At 44.3% G+C, this 19,347-nt stretch overlaps 1 protein-coding gene across 2 annotated transcripts; it reads left to right on the top strand.

The window, feature by feature from the left end:
* The first annotated feature begins 1 nt into the window (after position 1).
* On the top strand, positions 2–16,781 carry Nars1 (asparaginyl-tRNA synthetase 1). Of its 2 annotated transcripts, none has more exons than XM_021150756.3 (15): positions 2–139; positions 1,172–1,251; positions 4,527–4,592; positions 4,699–4,791; positions 4,876–4,965; positions 6,223–6,301; positions 7,439–7,509; positions 8,938–9,024; positions 11,207–11,428; positions 11,534–11,733; positions 12,127–12,262; positions 12,948–13,061; positions 14,577–14,708; positions 15,018–15,149; positions 15,780–16,781. In XM_021150756.3, the coding sequence occupies exons 1-15, from the start codon at positions 97–99 to the stop codon at positions 15,909–15,911; spliced, it is 1,677 nt and encodes a 558-aa protein (XP_021006415.1). In that variant the 5' UTR covers positions 2–96; the 3' UTR covers positions 15,912–16,781. The 2 variants fall into 2 exon arrangements, with proteins under 2 accessions (XP_021006415.1, XP_021006414.1); XM_021150755.3 differs by having other exon boundaries at positions 4–139; positions 1,169–1,251.
* The last annotated feature ends 2,566 nt before the right edge of the window (positions 16,782–19,347 follow it).

The raw sequence follows: 19,347 nt of genomic DNA, 5'->3' as shown, positions 1-19,347 counted from the left end.
TCCGCGACCGCTGCTCTAGGTGATCTGATGCAACGCCTCAGTCAAGGAAGCCTTCAGTGCACGTTGGGGTGAGCAGGCGGCGGTGGTGCAGTGTAGATGTCCTCGGAGGTGATCAGGGGGACTGCAGAGATGGTTCTTGGTGAGTGAGGTTCGGCGGAAGGGTTCCGGCCGAATTCTAGAACTTCTCTTAGTGCTTGGCGCGGCGTAGGCGCACTCTCAAATATTCGTGGGGCCCTGGTCGCTCGCCCCAGACCCTCAGACCTGGGCCACCTGGACACCCGACTCGGTGGTCGGGGTCTGGTTTTGCTCCAGCCCTGTGCGTCCCTCGGCCACCGCCTCCCTAGCCCAGCCCCACCGCGAAAGTCTCGTGATTCCGCCGAGGCTAGGGCGCTGCAAGGGTCTGGGACCTAGTGAAGCCCCAGATGTGCAATTCTTAAGTCGTTCTTCTGGGAATGATGTAAGGCTTTTAATTAATTTCCGCACAACCTCTTTTTTTTTTTTTTGTTTTTTGTTTTTTTTTTTTTTGTTTCTCCGTGAGTTCTGCAGCGATGAAAATAAAAAGATGTAAGTGACCGAGGCGATGTCACAGTTGTGAGGCCCTCCCTCTGCGGCTTAACCCCAGAGTTTGTGATTTGTTTCGAAAAGCACAGGGAACTGGCATTTTCATTTGCTCTCAGTGCACTGTTACTGGGATGCCTGGCTCACAGCTTGTTCTGTTTTATTCTCAGTACAGCTCTGTACGATGTATATTGTCTTCCTGATTTTATAGATGAAGTAAGTAACCTCAGGAAGATTAGATAAATTCTCCCCAGGTCACTCCGACTTTAAAGATACAGCATCTAATAAAGTTAGGACGAACTGTAAAACTCTGCCTTGGTTGCTGTGCAGCCAAGTAGAGAGAAGTGCGAATGGGTTAAAATAATGAAAAAAAAATCATATAGGAAAGTAAGATTTGCAATTCATTGTGTTAGGGGGTGGGATAGACTTAAACATGGAGACTGGGAAAATATGTTGACTTCTTTTGGACTGTGGGAGTTTTTACAGATGGGATGATTTTTCTGTTTGCAAAGAGAGCAAATTGATAAAGCAGCTGCATTGTTAAGTGTCTGAGCATTGCTGATGAGGGACGAGTAACTTTTCATTTTGTTTTTTAAAAAAAAAAAACCAGCAGAGCTCTATGTCTCTGACCGAGAAGGAAATGACGCAACCGGGGATGGAACCAAGGAGAAACCATTTAAAACGGGCCTGAAGGTAATCTCCGCAGGATAGCTGCTCTGCATTTTAGTAGTGAGTGTTGACATTGAATGACTTGTCAAGAATTTTATTTAATTCTTTCTTTGAAAGGAAAATACTGCATTTGTTCACGGGGCGAGGTGGGGGGCGCACATTATTTGTGTGCCTCTGCCACAGGTATGGAAGTCAGGGGACAATTCGTACCGTTTGTTCTGTTGTTCCGCCATATGAATTCTGAGCAGCAAGCTAAACTCAGGCCATCCTGCTTTGCAGCAGTCACCTTTACCCACGCAGCTATCTACCTGACCTAGTGGTTTGTCTCAGACATTAGGTTTTGAAAAGGAACCCCTAAAAGGGAAGGTAAGGGGGGTGGACACATATGTAAATCTAATAGTGGTAGATCAAAGCCCAAACTTACATATATACCAGTTCTTTCCTTTTCTCCTTTACTGCAAGGTGTTCATCTCTGGACTTTTTTTCTCTGTTGGGTTGTCTGTTTTTCAGTTCTTGTCACAATAGGAGTCCCACTGAATCACACTGACCCGGTTTCCCCGGGTGAGTCTCTTGATGGCTTTATCATAGTACAGATACCATCTTGACCTTGGGACCCAAAAACTTGACATATGAGCAACCCATCAATGGACTAGCTTCTTAAAGCAGACTCATGAGTCTGAATGCCTAAGGGAAAAAAATGCCACTTCATTAATGTGCTGTTATTTGGGGGGCCTCGGGACATCATACGAGGTTAGCTCATTCTGAGTAGTCTGTTACACATGTCCCAGGAATCCTTCTATTCAGCATCAGGTTAAGGTGTCCCCACTATAGTGTTTATTGACTATGTTGACCTGGAATGCTGGAGTCCTCTGGCTATAGCTACTCCACAAGGGAGATGGTTAAATGCCCCTCCTTGGAAGAGACGCTCCTTTCTCTGTGCATCCATATTTGGCCAATTCTTGGTTTTTAGATGCTTGACAGTACCAGTCATCAAATCCTGCTAACCTTGAAGTGTTTTCTACTAAGGTCAGGCCACGTGGTCATGCTTTAATATGTTTTTTAACTCTTTGGAGGGAAGTCTCTCTCAATTGATATATCTCCTGTGACTTTCCAAAACCAGTGGAGACCTTCGGAAGAGGAATGTTGCAGTTTGAAGGTGTGCCCTTCAGTTGTGAGGAAGGGTAGTTAGGCTCTTCCGGTCTCTGACTTTAAAGATGAGTATCGGTGTACAGTTCGAGGAAGGAAATGGATTCCAAGGCTCTACAGGTGCAGCTGTGTGTTGGTGGGAGATGGTGTGTCTGTACAAAGAATGTGGGCAGTCACGGTGACCCTCCACACTGACCACCTGATGAGGCCGGAGTTGGACATGCAGCCCATCATTGACTGAATCGGCCTTACACGGTGCAGGACTATGCTCCCATGGTGGCTTTCCATTGAGAATTCTCTTGGTGTTGTCAGAAGATTCACATTCCTGCTCTACAGCAGATAACGAAGTGGACTAAGCTCCACCTAAGCTCCACTAGAAGGTCAGGGTTTCTGTTCCCTTGGGTTTTGGAACAGTGAAGGAAAAAAGGGTCAAGAATAGCAGAGGTGGGGGGATAAACTTGCAGAGCATCTTCTCGAGCCTTGGGGATTGGAGGGCTCCTCCTCAGGGAGAAGGATAAAGGCATCAGTAGGGCCTGTGCGTGTCTTCTCCGGGAATGGGTGGAGATTTTTTAGGGATTTGGGCATTCCTCCCTTCGTTCTTTTTATGACTGTTTCTCATGTGCGTGCATGTGTATGTGAGTGTGTGTGGTCGTTTTGTATGCAGGGGGGCTCTTACCTAATCTTAAATAAATCTTGTTAATGTTTCCTCATTGGCCTAACTGTTTAAACCCCCTAGCCACTGACTTTTTATGGCCTCTGGCCTTTAGCTGAGGAATGAAACCAGACAGGTCAGGATGCATGGCTCATTGAACAGAGGCACAGTAGCCCTAGTCGGGGCTCAAACAGGCAAAGACTAGATGGTCGGATCTCAAAGGTCGGGCTTTATGAACTTGAGATTTTATTGCCAGAGAGAACAAGGTACTTCTTTTCCTGTTTGATGTAATAACTGGAGAAAGTTTCAGACGGTGCTTGAAGGTCGCTAAGATACTCATCTTTGTCTTTGACCCGTAACTCCAGCACTTGGAAGGTAAAGACAGGGAGGACGATCAGGAGTTCAAGTCATCCTCAGCTGCACAGCAAGGGCAAGGCTGGTTTGCGCTCGAGACCCTATTTTAAAAGCTGGCCTTTTGGGGCTCATGAGATGGCTCAGTGGGTAAAGGCGATTGCTACCGGTTTTGACAGTCTGAGTTCAGACCCATGCGGTGGGAGGAAAAAGTTGATTTTCCTAGTGTCCTCTGACCACACACACTTACTCAATAAATGCACAGCTAGCATTTCTAAATTTTATTAGATTCACTAACTTAAATCACACAATCTATAAATTACCAAATTATAATGCCTAATATGTCTTAGTTAGGGTTTTACTGCTGTGAACACACACCATGACAAGGCAAATCTTATAAAGGACATTTAATTGGGGCTGGCTTACAAGTTCAGAGGTTCAGTCCATTATCATCAAGGTGGGAGTATGGCAGCATCCAGGCAGGCAGAGCTGAGAGTTCTGTATTTTCATCTGAAGGCTGCTAGCAGAATACTCACTTCCAGGCATCTAGGATTAACGTCTTACACACCCACAGTGACACACCTACTCCAGCAGGGCCACACCTAATAGTGCCACTCCTTGGGCAAAGCATATTCAAACTATGGCAACCAATAGTGATGAAAAAAATAGTCTCATGAGAATTTTTCAAATTAAATGGAGATTAGTCTTCTGTGTAACTTGGCTTTTACTCTGTTGAAAGTTTCAGACCTGCGTATCTTAGGTCCCGCCTTTGATCGTTTACAAGTCTCTAACTTTTCAGACTGTGTTTGCAAAGTGTTTTTGCTTTCTGCTGCCTCTCGCCTGTTGTTGGCATAGCTGTGCTGGTCCCTATGACCGTTTGACTATCTTCTCTGACAGGGGTGGAGGTAGGGGCTGCTTCCTGTAGCTAAACTGGTTGGGATTTTCAGTAGCGTGACCTGTGATGATGTCCTGAGAGCAAACTCCTGCAGTTTGAGGCTCAGTGAGTCATCCTGCTGACATGGTTTTTGCCTCTTGGCTCCTGATGTTTCCTGCTAGGCTCTTGGTAATGTTCAGATTCATAATCCAGGTGTGATTTTGGTTACTAAGAATTGTATAATATTGGAATGTTTTCTCTCTTCCCCTCCCCAAGGCTTTGATGACAGTTGGAAAAGAGCCATTTCCCACCATTTATGTGGATTCACAAAAGGAAAATGAGGTAGGGTGCACCAGAACCTTCTCGAGATTGTGTTTTGTGAAAAATACATTTTTCTGAGCACCTAGAGGTATTGAAGATAACACATATCTTTGTGCTCTCTCTGTAGAGGTGGGATGTTATTTCTAAGTCACAGATGAAGAACATTAAAAAGATGTGGCACAGAGAACAGATGAAGAACGACTCTAGGGAGAAGAAAGAGGTGACTGATGAATTTGCCACTACCCATTTTTAGAGTTACAACACCCAGAACTGTATTTACCAATTCTGTTATTTTTAAAATTAGGCAGAAGATAACTTACGAAGGGAAAAGAACCTGGAGGAAGCAAAAAAAATTATCATTAAAAATGACCCGAGCCTGCCAGAGCCGGCCTGTGTGAGTATCTGTCCTTCCTGGTGTTGTGGGCTCGGCTGTAACTGCACTACTTGTGGGTTGCAACCCACAAGTTCTGTTGTTCTGTCTTCCTTCTTAGGAGGAGGAGACAGACAGTGTCCTGAGGGCTGAGAGAGGTTCAGTTTGGTCCTGAAGTTTAGACATTACCTGATGAGTGGTAGATTCTGCTCCTACTGACCAGCAGTAGATGACGGCTGCCGTCTGGCTTAGACATTACCTGATGAGTGGTAGATTCTGCTCCTACTGACCAGCAGTAGATGATGGCCGCCGTCTGGCTTAGACATTACCTGATGAGTGGTAGATTCTGCTCCTACTGACCAGCAGTAGATGATGGCTGCCGTCTGGCTGTGCTGGGTAGTTTGAGGCAAATGATTATGTCTTCTCTAGAATCTGTTTTTTCACTCAAAAGTCAAAAGGTAGAATTTTCACAAAGTTTTGCAAATACTTCAGAGACATTTATGATTCTTTGAAAGGAGGTTTGCTCTTGTGTTTATTTTATTTATTTATCTATCTATCTATCTATTTTGGAACCTAAGCAGACTGCTGACTCAGCGGTGAGTGAGGCTTGGGCTCCAGTAATGTTCGCCTGCTGGCAAAGTGTCTGTCAGCTTAAGCTACTTCCCCACGTCACCCAGTTCCTCTTCGCAGCATTGTCCTCTCTGTTTAGGTTTCTGGTGTCTGGGTGTTTAGAACTGTGAGGCTGGGATTGTTGCTAGTGTGGGTGACAGGCACATCTCTTGTGACAACCTGGATTCACTTATTAACTGATTTTCTGTAACAGTTTCTAAGATAGTTTTAGGTATCTCTCATTGCCAATTTTGCACTAATGGTAAAGGACTTTTTCTTTTCTCTCTTTTTTTAAATTCAGCACAGTAAGGTGTGTGATTCTGAACTCCCCCCAATTTTGTTTTGTGATTTTTTTTTTTTTTTCAGGGGGGTGGGTTGGTGGTTTTTGTTTTTGTTTTGTTTTTTACTGATTATTGTGATGGTGGGGGTTTTCTTGTTTGGTTTAGTTTTTTGTTGTTACTGGTTGTTTGGTTGTTGTTTGAGAGAAATGTACACCCGACTGGCCCAGAATTCATTGAATCCTGCCTGGCCTTGCCTTACACATACTGGCATTAAGTATGTCTGCCATATACCCAGCAGTGGTTGTTTCTGACATTTGACTATGGAATATTGGTGAAAACGTTGGCCTGTAATAATGACATGTTTCAAGTAGTTTTCATTTAAATTTGACAGGTAAAGATTAGTGCATTAGAAGGATACAGAGGCCAGAGAGTGAAGGTGTTTGGCTGGGTCCACAGGTTACGCAGGCAAGGTGAGTGGGTGGCTTTTCTTTCCTCTTTACAGTCTTCAATAATCCTGGTTTTAGCTGAAGAAGACATAGAAACATTCCTTCACGTTGATTTGGGTTCTTGGTGTACTGTCTTTTTAAGGGGTGTGATAATTGATAGCCTATATTTGTTCCTGTGCCACATAACTGTGAAAGTTTGAAACTTAGACGTTACTTCCCCTGTTAGAAACCACAGTGATCAGGAGGTGTATAATAAAATAAGTACATTATCCGCAAACTGAATTTTAATTATGTAATGAGAAACAGGGACATGTCTTAGAGGGACAGATCCTCATCTAGAGTAAGGTCACAGGGGTTTTGTGTGCTCGGTTTTTATTTTATTTTTTACATTAGCATCCTAGTTGGCCCCCTGCCCTCCCGTGTATGGTGTGGGAGAATGCATGTTTGAATGTATGTGGTAGATATATGGAGGCATATGCACGTGGAGGCCCGAGACCGATGTCTGAAGTTATCCAGGATTTATCTTCCACTGTATCTGGTTGAGGCAGGGTCTCTCACTGGAACCCAGAGCTCCTTGCTATGTGACTGGTCTAGCTAACCAGCTTGCTCTGGGCGGCTCCCATCTCCTAAGGCTGGGATTACAGGGGCCACCACGCCCCCTGGCCTGCGGTTTGCCTGGGTTCTGGAGATCTGAAATCTGCTCCTAGTGCCTGCGTGACAAGCACTTTAACCATAGCTGTCTCCCCATCATGACACCTGAGTTTCCATCTTTATAATTACCTTCACCCTGGCATTTTTCCCCTTTTTATTACTTTATTACTTTACTATACGTGCTTATCGCATCTTTCATAAGAATAAATGGGATATAAGTGAGTGCGTGTCTTCACATCTTTATGCCCCTTCTGAGTGCTCAGCACTAGGGATTCAGAGTAAATATGACAGCGTCTGCCTCAGTTCAGAGCTGACTGACTGTCCCACGGTCATGTGGATGGCAAAGACTGTGTACGATTAGAGCGTACAGTACATAAACAGTAGGCTTGGGGGCCCTTCAGATGGAGAGGTTTGAACTGCTGCTGCTTAACCTTGGAGCTGCGTGTGGAGGGTGGGTTATGAAGTGCTCTGGAGTCCTTGGGACTGGCTGAATTTGTTTCTCATTTCTAGGAAAGAATTTGATGTTTTTGGTGTTGCGAGATGGTACGGGTTATCTTCAGTGTGTCTTGTCAGATGACTTGGTAGGTATTTTATCTTAAATATGTCTGTAAGATTGTATTTAATAGGGCCCATAATTGTAAATTTTGAGTTTTAGGAGCTATGTACATATTTTACATTTTTACTGTGCTAACTGGATACCTGTAGCAAAACCATTGTATATCACAAATGTAAAACGTTTTGATTATACCTTAGAAAAGCTAGAGGGGAAACTTTTATTATAGAAATTTTCTGAAACATAAAATCTTAGAGCAGTGTAGAGAGCCAGTTTATGGTGGATCCTGGTTTGTTTCCCTGGATGTCATATTCACAACAGTGTCTTACCTCTGCTCCCCAGTTTTTTGTGGGAGGAAAACCCAGCAACATTACTTTGTGTGAGATTGGTTGGCCCTGCCTGTCTCACTCAGCGTGCTTCTGCTTGCACTGCTTTTACAAATGGACGTCATGTCTGATAGTATTAGATTTTTATTTCCTTCACACAACTACAACTACACAACTACTGTTCCTCTGGTTATGTCAGGAGGCACATGACACCCACTTGCGTTTCTGTAATCAGTAGCTATGAGTGTAAGCAGCCTTATCCCACTATTGTCAAGTTGCTCTTCTCTTTTCTTGTAATGACTTTATTTTGTTTTGTTTTTCGAGACAGGGTTTCCCTGTATAGCCCTGGCTGCCCTAGAACTCATTTTGTAGACCATGCTGGCCTCGAACTCAGAAATCCGCCTGCCTCTGCCTCCCGAGTGCTGGGATTACAGGCGTGCACCACCACCGCTGGCTGTAATGACTTCAGCATGTACTTGTCATCATAGTGTATAGAAGCTCTGTCTGTTTAAGTCAAAGATGGACTGTGGGAATCTGTAGTGGGGCTAGTGCCCTTTACCTTTTGTGTTCATGTAAAGAGGACAAATATGCTTTTATACAGCTATATGTGTTGACTGATAGCACCACAGTCCAACAGGTACATTGGTAAGCTATCTCACTGAGCACATATTAGGGTGCTTAACTTAGCTATCACATCACTAGGGCATACAAACGTGCTCCATCGCTAACAGGAATACTGTGTGGTGCATGGCTACACTGGCTTAATGCCTTCTTCAAGGATAGCTAGCTTGTGTGCGCTCTCTCTCTCTCTCTCTCTCTCTCTCTGTCTCTCTGTCTCTCTGTCTCTGTCTCTCTCTGTCTCTCTGTCTCTCTCTCTCTCTCTCTCTGTCTCTCTCTCATTTTAGAAATCAGTGGTGAACCAAGGTAGCACAGCCTATAATCAATCCCAGCACTTTCTCTAAGAGGCAGGAGCATCAGAAGTTCAAGGTTAGCAGGGCTATATGAGACCCTTTCTCTCTGCAATAGAAAACCAAACCAAAATTAACTTGTTTGTAAACAATTACTTTACCTTAACTAGAATATTTCAAATCAACCTCGGTAGGCTAATATGAACTTTGACCTTTTCACAGTGTCAGTGTTACAATGGAGTAGTCCTGTCCACCGAGAGTAGTGTGGCGGTGTACGGAACACTAAACCTAACTCCGAAGGGCAAACAGGTAAGTGAGCTGAACTCATGGGGTAAAGTGATCGGTGTTTAACAGTTTGTTCCCCAGTGTCTGTAGTGGTACATTTGGTGTTGTCCTATAAATACACAAGTGTCAAATACTATAAAGTCAACCTACTACATCCAGTAGAATATGTACACTGTATGTTTTTATCTTACTCTGCCTTTTGCAGCTCTAACAGCATCTCACGGACTAGGAAATTCACGGCATTTTTCTTGTAGTTCTGGAGGTTGGGAATTTCAAGATAGAGAGGCTGCTTTTAGTGATGTAGCTCTTGCTGTGACTTACCATGACACAACTAACACATCCAAGTGAGAGAATGCATTCAGTAGATTTGGATGGGGCTGAACTGGCTTCTGCAACCAACCCAGTCACGTGATCACTAGCAGCCAGCCCACTGTCTTACTTAGGATTTCGTTGCTGTGGAGAGACACCATGGCCAAGGCAGCTCTTATAAAGGAAACATTTACTTGGGGCTGGCTCACAGTTTCAGAGGTTCGGTCCATTATTATGGCAGGAAGCATGGCAGTGTGCAGGCAGACATGGTGCTGGAGGATCTGAGAGTTCTACATCTTGATCCACAGGCAGCAGAAAGGGACTGAATTCCATAGGCAGCCATGCCACACTGAGCAGAGCTTCTTGAGCATAGAGACCTCAAAGCCCACCCCCACAGTGACACAAGGCCACACCTCCTTACAGTGCCACTGCCCAGGAGCCAAGGATTCAAACACATGAGTCTATGGGGCCAACCCTGTTTAAACTCTGAGAATTTTAGAAAACACTAGACTAAACTGAAACTTTTTGAACAGGAATTGGTAGTTTCTTAGAAAGAAAGAAAGGGAGGGGGGACTGAACATTGGAATATATTTTTGCTTTAGCCAAGAGCAGGTAATCTATTCTAATAACATTTACATGTTGCTAATTACAGTTCAAATAGCTACTGAGGTTGTAACTGTTGCTTAGGAAACAACCCTGTAAGTGTAGCCTATTAACCACTAGAGGGAGCAAGTACTCCTAGTACAGCATTCATGTAAAAGCCTGCCCTGCAGTAGACATGAGTGTGTGTTCACTGAGCTTTCTTGAAGTACTGCGATTACAAATGCAGTGGTTGTCATGGTGTTACTTGCTGTCCCGCTGGCAACAAGATAATTACATGCTCCATGAGTGAGAGGCTTTTAGAATAAATAACTTACCATAGAGTCAATAGGGAAAATTCTGATTATTTTTTTCTAAATAGATAATTGCTTTTAGAAAACTTTTTCCATTTAAATGTAAGATTATTTTTTTTTTACTTCATTTGTGTATATGTGTGTTGGTATATGTTATGTGCACACAAGTACAGATGCCCTCAGAAACCAGAGGCATCAGATGCCATGGAGCTGGTTTTAAAGGTAATTGTGAGCCACCCTGTGGGTGCCGGAAACTGGACTCGGGTCCTTTGAATGGGTAGTATGCACTCTTAGCTGCTGAACTAGCTTTTAAGCTCCATGTTTAAGTTTTAAATATAGAGAAGTGTGTTAACTAACTCTTTAGAGAAATGCTAGAAAAATAGGTCCTGGAATTAGTTATATAATTCTTAGTATATGCCTTTGTCTTAGTTAGGGTTTGCCCTACGTGAAGAGACACCATGACCAAGGCAACTCTTATAAAGGACAACATTTAATTGGGGCTGGCTTACATTTTTAGAGGTTCATTCCATTATCATGGTGGGAAGTGGCAGCATGCAGGCAGACATGATGCTGGAGAAGCTGAGAGTTCTACATCTTGGTTTGCAAGCAGCAGAAGAGGACTCTCTTCCCCAGGCAGCCAGGAGAACGGGCACTGGGTAGAGGAGTCTGATCATAGGACCTCAGAGCCCACCCCTACAAGGACACATTTCAAACAAGGCCATACCTCCTACTAGTGCCACGTCCCATGGGCCAAGCATATTCAGACTACCACAGCCTTTTTAATTTACAAAATGCATGTGTATTTTTTCATGGAAAGAAGTATTCACTGCAAAATTATAGTTACTGCTGAGTTATTGGGTCTCTAATTCTGGAGACTAAGGCTACTAACAATGTTCTTAAATTAACACCGTTCTAAAACCTTGGCTCTAACATCTTCAGTGCTGTTAATTTTTAGTGTCTTTCTCACTCTCTCTGCTTTTCTCTTCTGCTTTTTCCACATGTAGGCTCCAGGAGGCCATGAGCTGAGCTGTGACTTCTGGGAACTGGTGGGGCTGGCCCCGGCTGGAGGAGCTGATAACCTCATCAACGAGGAGTCTGATGTGGATGTCCAGCTCAACAACCGGCACATGATGATCCGGGGAGAGAACATGTCCAAAATCCTGAAAGCGCGCTCCATGATCACCAGGTGTTTCCGGGACCACTTCTTCGACAGGGGGTACTGTGAGGTAAGTGCCTGCCTGCCTGCTGCAGGTCACCTTTTGCAAATGTTCCCCGTGCTGTTCGGAAGTGATGGCCGCAGCAGACTTGTTTGCTCCTTCTCACCTTAACAGGTTACCACGCCAACACTGGTGCAGACGCAGGTGGAAGGTGGGGCCACGCTCTTCAAGCTTGACTATTTCGGGGAAGAAGCGTTTTTGACCCAGTCCTCACAGCTGTACCTGGAGACCTGCCTTCCAGCCCTGGGAGATGTTTTTTGTATAGCCCAGTCATACAGGGCCGAACAGTCCAGGACACGAAGGCACCTGGCTGAGTATGTAATTGTCTTACCAAATCGGCTCCTTGGGCTGGGGGGGGGGGGGGGGGGTAGAGGTCAGCTGGTAGAGCGCCTGCTTAGCATATAAAGGGTTAAGTCCCCAGCATCACAGAGAAGTGGGCCTGGTGGCACATGCTGGTAAGTAGGGGCAGGGAAGTAGAGGCAGGAGGATTAGATGTTCAGGGCCAGGCTGGGCTATAAGACCCTGCCAAAGCAGAAAGAAAAGGCAGTTGATTCCTTAGGCCACAGCTAAAATCTGTTCTCTGATTTTCCTGTGAGATTTCAGTGAGGCTTGTGAGATACCCACAACTCACTCTGGACAGTTCCCCGAGGTTCAAACCTTTGCGTCTGTGTAAAATAGGAGCGCACTCAGCTGTGTCTGTTCTTCAGGTTCACTCACGTGGAAGCTGAGTGTCCTTTCCTGACCTTCGAGGACCTCCTGAACCGTTTAGAGGACCTAGTGTGTGATGTGGTGGACAGAGTCTTGAAGTCACCAGTGGCAAGCATAGTGTATGAGCTCAACCCGGTAGGTGTAGTGTTGTCTCCAAATGAAACGATCCCAGTCTTTGGGGAAGACAGCATCACTCTATTCTTGTAGACTCGGTGAACTAAGTGAATAATGTTTTGAATATTTAATACTGGTAAATTGCCAGTGACTGTATTTTAGCTTATAGAAGAGGCAGCTAGTTCATAAGTGTTTCTGCATCTGAAATACTCATCCCTAGTAGTAATCTGTCTGCAGAACTGTTTTCTAGGTTAAAGAGTCTCTTGTTTCTGTGCGTGTAGCGGTGCAGGTGGAAGGCAGAGAACAACTTTGTGGAGTTGGGTCTCCTCCCACCTCCAGCCTTGGTCCACCTACTGAGCCATCTCTCCAGGGTCTGCTCCCATCCCCTGCTTGCATTTTTATCTTATATTACATATATTTATACTTATATCCGGATGGGTATTTTGCCTGATGTATGTCTGTGCAGCAGGTGCATGTCGTGTCTCTGAAAGCCAGAAGAAGGTGCTGGATCCCCTGGAACTAGAGTTAGAGCTGGCTATAAGCTGCTGTGTCGAGGCTGACAGTTGATCCTGAGGCCTCTGGACGAGCAGCCCATACTCAACCACTGAGCCATTTCTCCAGCCCCCTCCCCCTTTCATTTCTTCCCAGGCATTTTAAGGCTGGATATTTCTTTTTATACAGTTTCGCTCTTTTCTTTTCACTCTAGAACTTTAAACCCCCCAAGCGGCCTTTCCGCAGGATGAACTATTCGGATGCTATTGAGTGGCTGAAGGAGCACGATGTAAAGAAAGAAGACGGGACTTTCTACGAGTTTGGAGATGTACGTGTCGCTTTCTCATTGCTTCTGAGGGGCTTGCGTGCTTGAGCAGGTTGCTGGCTGTGGCCACTTCCTGATGCTGGATGTCTCTGCTTGTCCTCAAGTCAATAATAGTAGCAGAAACTACTGAAGTTCATGATAGAGTGTACTTTAGAACAGGGTCTTTTTCAGAATATTTGAGTTCCTTCTTTCGCACAGCACCTTTTTTCCTTACCGATCATAATCATTCCTCAGCCAAGTCTTTCATAAGCCTCCAGGGCTGTGACCCAACAGCCACTCCAGCCTCACTGTCGCCCTGTGTGTGTGTGTGTGTGTGTGTGCCTGCCCAGGGGAGCCATGAGTGGCTGCTGCCCCACAGAGCTTTGCTTTGGCTTTGGAAGTGATTGCTGTTGAGAACAAATGATGTCTCCTCTCCACACATCGCCCTTGCTGTCTTGTAAATTCAGTTTATGATGTGTAGCCTAATTCTGAACTGAAGTTTTAAAGTACTTAGTGTGAGTGAAACGATCCTCAGCTATAGAGCCCAAATGTGTCCCTGCCTTAGGTGGGTTTTCTCTCTGAGCTAGCTATGTAACTGAAGGCTAGTGACCCAGCTGTCCTCATGTCTACCATGAAGTGACACCTTCTCCCTCCAGCTGAGGGCTGGTAGCGCACACAGGAAGCTCTCAGTGCATGTTGGTGTGAATCGTGCATTCCTCCCTCCCATAGCACAGGGCTCTAGAGCGAGTGAGTCGTCTGCAGGCTTTCCCAGGTGTGCGTTCATCTCACACAGAGCCCCAGCGTGGGAGACAGATCCAACCTAAGAAGTCAAGACTGTTCCCCACTGCATCCCATCTCTCCAGACCTTCAGGGAGCAGAGCCAGTGACTGCCCAGCTCTGTTTCGGCCCTTATACAATCAGTGAGTCCTGTCCAGTTTGCAGTCAGCTTTCACTGGCACAGGAGTTTTGAGTTCTGGTTTGAATACAGTTTCTGGAGGGATGTGTTCTGAGAGAGACTAATTTAGCTTGATTCGTCGTCTTATGTTTCCTGGCTATTGTTGCAGGTGTGATAACACAAACTTGACCTTGGCTGTTTACTTTATGACTGCTCCTACCATTGGATAAGTGATTTATTTTGACAGGACAGGGGTTTAGGTAACAGTTTAAAGATGAGTGTCATTGGTGCTCTACAGATCAGTCACATTCTGGAGCACACCCTGATTGCCTTTTGCTTGCGAGTCTGGCCGCTGACCAAGAGTCAGAGCAGTATCCAGTCATCACTTAGGTGTCTGGGCAGTGGGCTCACTCCATAGCAGCACTCAGCACACCACATGGGCTGGGTTAAAGGGTGATCCTGCTATAGCTTATTTGATAGCCACAGTAGGTTTTATTTCTTTTTTAAATAAATTGTTCCTATATACATGTGCATGGGTCTAGGTCCTTTTGCATTCTCTAGTATATTATAGGAACTGACTGAAGGGTAAAAAGCTGCTTTCTTTTCGCAGTTTCAAATGTTAATGAAATCTGGTTTAACCTCAGGATATTCCCGAAGCGCCTGAGAGACTGATGACAGACACCATTAATGAACCAATCCTGCTGTGTCGCTTTCCTGTGGAGATCAAGTCTTTCTATATGCAGCGCTGTCCTGAGGATCCTCGACTTACTGAATCTGTCAGTTTGTGATTCCATGAGTATTAGAAAATTTGCTTTTTAAGGGTCTGGGAACTGTCCTTTGGGATAAGATATAGCTCGTGGCAAGTAATTCATGAATCTAGAATGACAGTAATTAAAGCGACAATCCTTTCCCTGGTAACAGTTGACATGTTCCGTTAAAGAACATGAGTACTACTTGAACTTTGCATAGTCACACGGCTTCCTTTCAAGTTAGCAGCTTGATATGATATGCAATTTCCCTAAAGCCTCGCAGTTGTGTCTGGTAGAGTGGTGGTAATTGTGGGTTTTTCAACTTACTGTTTCAAGGTGGACGTGTTGATGCCCAACGTTGGTGAGATTGTAGGCGGCTCGATGCGCTCCTGGGACTGTGAGGAGATTCTCGAAGGCTATAAGAGGGAAGGGATTGACCCCGCTCCTTACTACTGGTATACAGATCAGGTAAAAGCAATAGTTTAAGGTTTAGGAGGACAGAATCCCAGGTATTCAGACAAGCTCTGTGTGCTTCATGTAGCATTGGGATATTGCCATTTTTGTCTTTACCCCAGTTATACGTCAGTTTCATTTGTAAAGCTCTGTATCTGCTACAGTTTGTTTTTGTTTTTGTTTTGATGTGAATGCATGTTTGTTTCACATGCAGTGCCCCTAGAGGCCAGAAGAGGGCTTAAGATCTGGAACCACTCCTACAGATAGTATTGAACTACCATGTGGATGCTGGGATTCAGCAAGCCCTCTGGACAGCCAGTTCTCTTAACTGCTGAGCTACCTTGCTAGCTCCTGCTGCAGTTTTGAAAAAAAATAAATTATTAGGTCCGACCAGCTTCTAATACTGTTCCTCACTTTCTTCTGAAAATTCAAGGCAATTAGTTTGAAAGGTGGAATCTCTTCCTTTCAGATGGTTCACTGAACTATTCCTCTCTGCATGGTTTATGACGGCGAATGGATTGTGTTGAATTATTACTACAATGAGCTAACTGTTACAGTGTGGAAAGTTAGCGCATCATAGTAATAATTTTAATGTGATTAGATACAGTTTTAAAATAAGCACTCTTTCTCTCATTCATTTAACAGAGAAAATATGGCACCTGTCCTCATGGAGGGTATGGCTTGGGCTTGGAACGATTTCTTAGCTGGATTCTGAACAGGTATCACATCCGAGACGTGTGCCTGTACCCTCGATTTCTCCAGCGCTGCAGGCCATAGCCACGGGGCCCTGAGCACGAAGGAGATGAAAAGTTAAGACTGCCTCTGCAAAAGAACAAACGCCCAAATCATCCCTTGACTTCCTGTTGGGGGTAGTAGCTTTCTCCTGACTTTCCCATTATCAGAAAAAGCAGTAGGTATCACTTGAACATCAAGTGACATTGATGCTCCTTTAATAAATATACTCATTACAAAATTTTGAGGAAATATATGTCATGTCACTCTTTAGTATGGAGATATTTTATTGTGCTGTAGGTTACAATCATTGTATTAAATAAACCATACATGATTATACAGTTTTCAATTATGGTCTGACATCCAGTAATTCCACCTTTTTGTCCTTTTAAGTGTCACTGGGATTCTCGAATTCAAGCATCTAAAAGAGAAATTGGCTGCTTGATATAAAAGATACTGGAGTCGAATATGTAGCCCTTTACATTCACTGTTAGTCTTTTCCTTATTCATATAGTGTTCATAATTCTGAGGGGTATGAGTTGACAGGGAAAATGAATGAAGGGGAAATGGATTATAATTTGCAAAGAATATGATCGGATGGTGGGTTATTCAAATGATTCCAACCCCGTTAGCCTTTAGTTTAAGAGCGGGCAGATGGGGCTTCCCTCTTTGATGTAATTCCTGAGTAACAAAAGTAAATCTGTTTGCAAAGACTTTGCACCTGAATCTTAGCCACCGTAGACAGCTACGTCATCCCTGCCTGGTCCTTGGGTGCCATCTGCGCGGCCTTGCCGACTCAGCAGGGCTACCAGTGGCTGCAGTGCACAGTCGCTCTCCCCAGATGCATGCCGTGTGTTCTAATGGGCTGTATCCCACTAACCAATAAAGGAGCAGTGGTTAAAAAACAAATCAAAACATTTTGCTGACTTATTTTCTCAATGTTGACCATCTCTGACTCACATTTTAAATCTTAGACAGTTTTATTTGTTATAATTATTGGATTCTGAAGTTGCTATTATTAGAGCTTCATGATAGTGACAGAGTGAGTTTTTAAAAATTTGACGGATGCTTGGGTCCTAGTTACAACTTTTTGTACTTTTTAGTTGTTAGTTTTAAATACACTAAATTCCCTACTGTTCTCAAGTCAGTAAATGACTGATGGAAACAGGCCATTGTGACCTAGTACCTGGACGAAGCAGTAAGCTGTGCCCAGTCTGTTAGCAGTAGGCTTCACTCTGGTGAAGGGTTGAGGTTAGGCTCAGTTTACCTTGAATTTTATGTAAATTGTATAAATAGGTTGATAGTTAAAACACAAAGAAAACCAGGATTGGATAAGAAAAAGATATCAGACTATGGGGCCCAGGACCTGACCATGAGTGACCACAGGCCCCATCCACGTGTGCTTTGTCTCACTGAGATTCTTGCTCTGTGCTTTCAGGATCACAAAAGCCATCCCTCACCCCTTTCAAGGAGCAGCTTGCAGACAGCCCAGTTTCTAATTCTTGCTCTCCTCACTAGGTCCTCATCTCCTCCCTCTTTCCTCTCAGAAGCCTGTTGATGGTCCCACCAAAAACCTCCACTTGGCCTTCTGAAGTAGACCTGCTCAGAGGATCAAGAAGCCAGTCCTCTAGGAGTTCAAGTTGCAATGCTGCCCAGCTTAGGATAGTTAGTCAGTGATACCAAAGATTGGCCCAGAAAGCATATTGCTTTTAATCTTTAAGAGTCAACAAACTACCGGTGTTAAATACTTTATAAAATATGCCGTATGGTAGAGGGTTTTGCTCACTCTTCCTCAGTGCTCTGAATATGTTGTAGAGATAGGCTAGGCCACACTATGATTTTATAGAAGGTGTAGTAAGTATATTTTCTACCCATGATACTTTCAGCTTATGCTGGGGCTTTGGAGGAGTAACCTCATTGTATGCCAAGAAGCACCTGGTCGAACTATTCATTTTTCTTAGAAGTCCTTCAACCATTTTTAGCAATTCAGATTTCTCCTTTGTTTATCTCCTGCCCACCTTGCTATGTGTAACAATTCCTAAAAATATCTTCTTAAATACAGAGACCAGTTCAGCACTGGGTGTGTATTATAATTGCTTGGTGATTTTATAAATGACAGCGCCTGAGTTTGACTGGACTAGCTGAGTCTGGATTGACGAATGAGGCCAAGATATTTTTTGAAACTTTCTAAGTAAAACTGGGGTAGGATGAAATTAACTAACTGTTACTAAAAGACCAAGCGTATTCACCACAAAACAGGAATCCTGGGAAAAGACTGGGTTATTTAAACTGTCTTAGCATGGTGTGTGTCTTCTAGGAATAAAGGCGCCATGAGCTTCAGGTTCTGTAATTCATACCATCAGGAAGCCATTCAAGTTAGTGGCTCGTGCTCAAAGCTCTTACTTCCTGGACATCAGCTTGATTAGAATTAAATGACGTCATGAGTGTGAACACTTGAAGTTCGCACTCAGAGTGAACGTTCAGCTTGTATCTGGTGTAGCACAGCTTAGAGGCGTGGATGTTGTCCGAGTTGAGCTTAATTTAAAATCGAGCTCCATGCTGCAGGAGCACATGGTTTCTTCCGTGATGCTTCGCCATAGAAGCCATCTGTCCCGTGGAAGACGAGAACGGTACTGTTCCTGTCTGCACTGCTCATGCGCACATCTCCATCTTTCCAACCTCCTTCAGTTGTCACTTCTTTTGGAGACCTGGTAAATTGGAATTGCTTTTCCTTCTGTTCCTTCTCGGTTTCCTTTCAGTTAGTAGCATCAGGTTTTCTTCAGTTCAGACATAGTGGGTAATCTCTCGGTTACATTCTTCCTGTAAAAGTCTCCTGGGTTGGGGCTGGAGAGATGGCTCCGTGATTAAGAGCTCTGACTGTTCTTCCAGAGGTCCTAAGTTCAAATCCCAGCAACTACATGGTGGCTCACAACAACCCGTAATGAGATCTGATGCCCTCTTCTGGTTTGTCTGAAGCTACAGTGTATTTGTATAGATAGATAGATAGATAGATAGATAGATAGATAGATAGATAGATAGATGTTTTTAAAAAAAAGTCTCCTGGGCTGTCTACCTGCCTTTATCTAGAACCTTCGGCAGCTTGTCCGGGAACGAGGTCTTCAGTTCAGGATGACGAGCAGTGCCCCACTGGAGGGTGGGGACCTGGGCATCTGATAGCTGCTGTGACAACCTTTCAGTCCATCTCATTAGAGCATGTTTTCCTCATCTCCACTTCCAAAGGCACCTGCTGCCACCAAGCCCAGTCACCAAGCCCAGCCACTAGGGATCCTGTTGGCTAAATCTCAATGGTTCTTACTCATAGAATGGCCAGCTTACAATTCAGTTTTTCTCCAGCTGGCTAAACCATGAAATATTGACTCATCTGCCCTCTGGCTTCTAAAATTCTGTTGCTATAGTAATCTTTTCCCTCTTATTCTTTTTGACTTGTCCTTGGGAACAAAAAGCACCCAGTACCACCGTT

Source organism: Mus caroli, unplaced genomic scaffold, assembly GCF_978045245.1.
Source record: "Mus caroli unplaced genomic scaffold, Mus_caroli_1 scaffold_19, whole genome shotgun sequence".
Taxonomy (NCBI): domain Eukaryota; kingdom Metazoa; phylum Chordata; class Mammalia; order Rodentia; family Muridae; genus Mus; species Mus caroli.
Note: the sequence above shows the minus strand (reverse complement) of the source record. Positions and strands in the feature narration are given on the sequence as shown.

Bases quoted from the DNA above. Each gene is read 5' to 3' on its own strand.
- Nars1 (XM_021150755.3), top strand. From the start codon at position 97: ATGTCCTCGGAGGTGATCAGGGGGACTGCAGAGATGGTTCTTG. The intron at 1,252-4,526 runs GTAATCTCCGCA...CCCCTCCCCAAG, and splicing joins CATTTAAAACGGGCCTGAAG to GCTTTGATGACAGTTGGAAA. The intron at 4,966-6,222 runs GTGAGTATCTGT...TAAATTTGACAG, and splicing joins GCCTGCCAGAGCCGGCCTGT to GTAAAGATTAGTGCATTAGA.